At 40.3% G+C, this 6,000-nt stretch overlaps 1 protein-coding gene across 1 annotated transcript; it reads left to right on the top strand.

Annotated features, from left to right (window-relative positions):
• Positions 1-829: 829 nt before the first annotated feature.
• LOC143363760 (uncharacterized) lies at positions 830-5,354 on the top strand. Its single transcript, XM_076804298.1, has 4 exons — positions 830-1,017; positions 1,374-1,499; positions 1,977-2,100; positions 5,237-5,354. The coding sequence occupies exons 2-4, from the start codon at positions 1,409-1,411 to the stop codon at positions 5,352-5,354; spliced, it is 333 nt and encodes a 110-aa protein (XP_076660413.1). The 5' UTR covers positions 830-1,017; positions 1,374-1,408.
• The last annotated feature ends 646 nt before the right edge of the window (positions 5,355-6,000 follow it).

Raw genomic sequence — 6,000 nt, 5'->3', positions numbered from 1 at the left:
TGATACGGTAGGATGTGACACGGAATAGTACGGGGGCTCTAGAGCCCCCCGAGCGTGAGACAGAATAATACATTGGGTGATTGGTCTACTCCTATACCTCGTCTGTGGTATGGTATTACCTACAGATGTGTAGCTGACTGATGAATACGAGATGGAAACACCGGCGTGTTGGATAACGAATAAGAAAGGAACTGAAAAGGGAATCTTTCAATTTTATTAAATGTTGGATATTTATAGGGAGGAGGGTCCTAAGTGGACATGTTTTTTTTTACCCGGAGTATGGAACGATCAGGTGTCAGACGTTATAACAGAATAAAAATTGTAATTGTTACATTACATTTATTTCAGTATCACTGTCAAAAAGTCTACGTGCATTTGCATAAGAGTATGATCCTAATAATGATAATGTATGATTAGATTAGGTCCGGATACGATGTTTTGCGAATGTTATAACTTAAAAATACTTTACCACTATTATTCATGCACACACCTCGGTCTCTCTTTTTTTATTATGAAATAAATGTTTACAACAGAGTCAATAAATTCATGTGTGAAGCTAAATTAAACCAAAAATGAAATGATTCAAAATTTCAAAGGTCTAAAAAGAACTACGATTCATAAGTGTCTATATATAGACTAGAGTTTTATTTGATCCTTGCTTTGTCATTGGGCGATACAACCACATACATTGCAACGCGCGCGCCAGTCTTTGACTGCTCTGTCCTCGTTACAGCATTCGAACGCGCCTCCGGAAATTATTCGAAGTCAAATAAACCGCCGAAAAAGACAGATGAAAATGGACATGTGGCAGCCTGGGCATCGCGCAGCGGCAAGCACGCCGACGAACCGCCAACATACATTGTATACGCGGCGGCGCGGCGACGGTCCACGGGAAGCTGCAGAGAAAGAAGCGAAGATCGGTTCCGAAGGCGGTCGAAGGAATGCCATCGAACATTCGCTCGCAAGCGTCGGCCAGTATTCACTTCAGAGCAGCCATTCGTGTCAGTGCCGTGTGTTGTAAGTACGTATTATGGCGATTAGGTTTGGAGTATACATTTTGATAAGTTTTCCCGAAAACAGGCCATTTGTCCGCACAGTACGGCGGTCTCTTTATTTTCCGAGATATTTGCAAAAACTGTCTATTTTGATGTAAACTTCTGCCTATTTTGAATGACCGAATTTGTTCTTTAGGGCGCGGGAGGGTTCTTTGGTTAAAATGTACAAGGAGATTTTTATTATCCACCCTATGAAATTATCGAGTCGATGTTCTCCCATTTTGCAATCAAATTCACAGAAGTTATTTATTCATGATCACTATAAGTTGTTTCTATATATGTATTCATTGAGTGATACATGTTATTATTTATTTCCAGTGTTTTCAAATGGGTGAGGTTGGCCAACGGATGCAATGCTGGTTCGGTCTTTACCTCACGCACTGGTTCCTCGGTCACCCCAGGGTCTCATGTTTCCTTTTCAACGGTTAAGAAGTAATTTTGCAGGTATTTCCTCATTATTTCTTTATCAATGTTTTAATTTGAATAGATTTTGTTTTCTTGAATTTGGAATTTATAGGATACGGGTCTTAGGGATTGCTATTCCCTTATAACTTCTGCGAAATATATTCTTTAGGTTCCATGAGTTTTAGCGCCTTATATATATATACATTAATATATGAAGGGAGGTATGAAATTATCGAGTCGAAGTGGTCAATGTTTTTTCACTTTGCAATCATATTCACAGAAGTTATTTATACATGATCACTATAAGTTGTTTCTATATATCTATTCATTGAGTTTATAAACGTTGAATGAAGTGCACAAGTGGATGTATTTCAGGTAGAGACAATTTCTAATCGCACCGCAAACGATCCCTTCATTTATTCTCAGGTTGTCCCTATAATTTATTTTCCTTACCGCGTGTAGTAGCTTAAAAACTTTACCTTCTGCCGTTGAATACATGTTATTATTTATTTTCAGTGTTTTCAAGTGTGAGGCCGGCCATTGGATGCAATGTGGGTTCGCTGTTCACCTCACTGACTGGTTCCTCGGTCACCCCAGGGCCTCGTGTTTTGTTTTCAACAGTTAAGAAGAAATTTCACAGGTATTTTCTCATTATTTCTTTATTAATGTTTTAATTTGAATAGATCTTGTTACCTTGAATTTGGAATTTATAGGATATGGGTCTTAGGGATTGCTATTCCCTTGTAACTTCTGCGAAATATATTCTTTACGTTCCTTGAGTTTTCTCGCTTTACATACATACACTAACCAGCAAAACTGAGTCTACACTATTTGAGCCAACATAACTTTTTAAAAATCTGATCAAATGACTTGAATTTTATTGAGAAGTTGGAAGGTTTAGTTTGTTAGACGAGGTGTAAAAAATTTTTGAAAAAAGTTTGAATTGGTCGGAATCGCAAAAGAAATAGTAACAGTTGGTTTTTTTAGCTTTTTTATCTGAGCCTGTATTGAAAATTTAAAAAATGTGTTTGATTCGCTTGAGTAAATTACATCCATGCTGAAAATTTCACCGATATTGGTTAATTCGTTTACGAGTTATAAACGCTTAAAAGTGGAAAAATTGCCGTTTTTCATGATTTTCGACTTAAAACCACACTTTTAATCGTTTATAACTCGTAATCGAATTAACCAATATCTGTGAAATTTTAAGCGTAGATATAATTTATTCGAGCAAATCAAATACATTCCTTAAATTTTCAATACAGGCTCTGATAAAAAAGCTGAAAAAACCAACTTTTACTATTTCTTTTGCGATTCCGACCAATTAAAATTTTTTTCAAAAATTTTGTACACCTCGTCTAATATATATATCAATTATTGATTCCCCTCGGGGTTACAATTTTAATTACATCTCCCTCTTACCCCAATCTTAACCTTAAACTTATCCTAACTTACCCTAACTTAATTAAACGTGTCCTAAAAACACGCCATAGAGAGAGAGAACGATCTTTCACTAATATCCGCCGCGTTATTATTTTTCCCTGTCCCACACATACATGCTTCTCTGCTCTCTCCCCTCCCTGCACCTCACCCATCCTTCCCATGCCTCCTGGACCTCCTCTTTCGGCTGCTCTCTCTTTCACTCCATTCCTATGCATTCTCTCCATTTACTTCATCTCCCATATCTCTCCATTCCTGCTCTTCCTCCATTCATCCACCTTCCTCATCCATTCCTCTCCTCCTTCATCCCCTAATACTTCCCCACCATCCCCTGCCAACCACTCCCCTCAACCCTCCCTTACACATTTCCCACACATGTTCCCACGTTTCCTCCTCTCACCCACAGACCTTACATACTTTCTTCTCCTCCTCCAACCAATACTTTCCACCTCTCATCTCGTTTCCCAACCTGTACCTGGCCACCCTTTGCCACCTGCTCTCTCCCCAGCCTTTCTTCAGATACCCCGGTATCCGCTCTCCCTTCACCCTCCCGTACCACATGTTGTACCTTGCGCTTCCTATCTTTTCCCATCTCTCCCCTGTTGCTTCTTCTTTTCCCCTTTCACTATCTCCTCACTCACTGCCTCTATCCTCTCCTCCATCATCTCCTCCGCCTCCTCCGCTGTCCAGCCCCTCTCTTCCCAAAAACGCCGTCACTCCTTCACCCACCCTACTACCTCCCCTCCCCTTCTGCCCCTTCCTCTTCCCTGCTCCCAGCACAACCTAGCTAGCTCCCCCCTTTTTCCACCCTCAACTTCTTCTGGTACCCCCATGCCCTCAACCCCGCCCTCCCTCTCAACAACTCCCTCTGCAGCTGTTACCGCACCATATACCGCGGTGCGTACCTCTCTACTCCTAGGACCCACCTCAGAAACCTCTCCTGCAACCTTTCCACCTCTTCCCATTCCTTCCTACACCTCGTCTAATAAACTAATCCTTCTAACTTCTCAATAAAATTCAAGTCATTTGATCTAATTTTTAAAAAGTTATGTTGCTTCAAATAGTGTAGACTCAGTTTTGCTGGTTATTGTACATTAATATATACATTAATAACCAAATTACGAGAAGTGCCCGAAGACAGACCATTTGTCCGCACTGTACGGAGGTCTCTTTATTTTCTGAGATATTTGCAAAAAACTGTCAGAGTCTCCATTGCGAATTCTGCCTATTTTCAATGACCGAATTTGTTCTTTAGGATGGAGGAGAGTTCTTTCATTAAAATCTATGTTATGTCGTGCAGTTTCTCGCAATTGTAGGAGAGGTTCTGCGTGTTATTTTGTCGAATTAATGACCCGACACCTTCCTTTGCAATAACAACTTTGGTTTATTAGAACAATGACTATATACAGTTTACATTCGGACTGGTGATTATTCGGTTTCCTTTGAGAACAAGTTTGTATCTAATTTCTGCTCTGGGGTCAGCTCGCTCTTCACCTCGGTGGTGACTTTGGAGAAGAGTGGGAGATGGTCCCATTTTTGGGGGAAAGAAATCTCACTTGCTGATTGACTTGAGGGAGGAGTCATTTGTATGCAACCCCTGTTGGTGGTGGAGGAAGTCCCCACCCCAAGTCAAACGCGTAGAGAAAGTGCCTAGACCAGCACGTGACGATTGCCAGACCCCAGCGTGACGTTTATTACCCCCTTGTCCCATGAGGGCGAGGACCATCGAGTTTGGGAACAATGCTTCCTTGGAAAAGCTAGATTTTCCAAGGACTTGGCAGAAGAGTCACTTTGTTCCAGTCATCTGGCAACTATGTTTATTAGGGGTCCCCAAACTGATGGCCCAAGGGGTCTGCCTTAGGGTCTCTAACCCTCACGCACTACGCGGATGCCTAACCCGTGACGATTAGGCCTTAACTGGTAACGTGTATATAAAAAATGCTTAGGCCTTCTCGAGACCCTTGTAAAAGTATCCCGAGGTCTAATGGTCTTTCCTCGGAAATGGCTGTGTGTCATAACAATCTACAAGGGAATTTTTATTATCCACCCTATGAAATTATTGAGTCGATGGGGTCAATGTTCTTGAACTTTGCAATCAAATTCACAGAAGAAATTTATTCATGATATACTATTGTATATGTATCCATTGAGTTCATCAACGTTGAATGAAGTCTTCACAAGTGCAAGTATTTCAGGTAGAGACAATTTCTAATTGCACCGCAAACGATCCCTTCATTTATTCTCAAGTTGTCCCTACAATTTATTTTCCTTACCGCGTGTAGTAGCTTGGAAACTTCACCTTCTGCCGTTGGATACATGTTATTATTTATTTCCAGTGTTTTCAAATGGGTGAGGTTGGCCAACGGATGCAATGCTGGTTCGCTCTTTACCTCACGCACTGGTTCCTCGGTCACCCCAGGGCCTCATGTTTCGTTTTCAACGGTTAAGAAGTAATTTTGCAGGTATTTCCTCATTATTTCTTTATCAATGTTTTAATTTGAATAGATTTTGTTTTCTTGAATTTGGAATTTATAGGATACGGGTCTTAGGGATTGCTATTCCCTTATAACTTCTGCGAAATATATTCTTTACGTTCCATGAGTTTTAGCGCCTTATATATATATACATTAATATATGAAGGGAGGTATGAAATTATTGAGTCGAAGTGGTCAATGTTTTTTCACTTTGCAATCAAATTCACAGAAGAAATTTATTCATGATATACTATTGTATATGTATCCATTGAGTTCATCAACGTTGAATGAAGTCTTCACAAGTGCAAGTATTTCAGGTAGAGACAATTTCTAATTGCACCGCAAACGATCCCTTCATTTATTCTCAAGTTGTCCCTACCATTTATTTTCCTTACCGCGTGTAGTAGCTTGGAAACTTCACCTTCTGCCGTTGGATACATGTTATTATTTATTTCCAGTGTTTTCAAATGGGTGAGGTTGGCCAACGGATGCAATGCTGGTTCGCTCTTTACCTCACGCACTGGTTCCTCGGTCACCCCAGGGCCTCATGTTTCGTTTTCAACGGTTAAGAAGTAATTTTGCAGGTATTTCCTCATTATTTCTTTATCAATGTTTTAATTTGAATA

Source organism: Halictus rubicundus, unplaced genomic scaffold, assembly GCF_050948215.1.
Source record: "Halictus rubicundus isolate RS-2024b unplaced genomic scaffold, iyHalRubi1_principal scaffold0119, whole genome shotgun sequence".
Taxonomy (NCBI): domain Eukaryota; kingdom Metazoa; phylum Arthropoda; class Insecta; order Hymenoptera; family Halictidae; genus Halictus; species Halictus rubicundus.
Note: the sequence above shows the minus strand (reverse complement) of the source record. Positions and strands in the feature narration are given on the sequence as shown.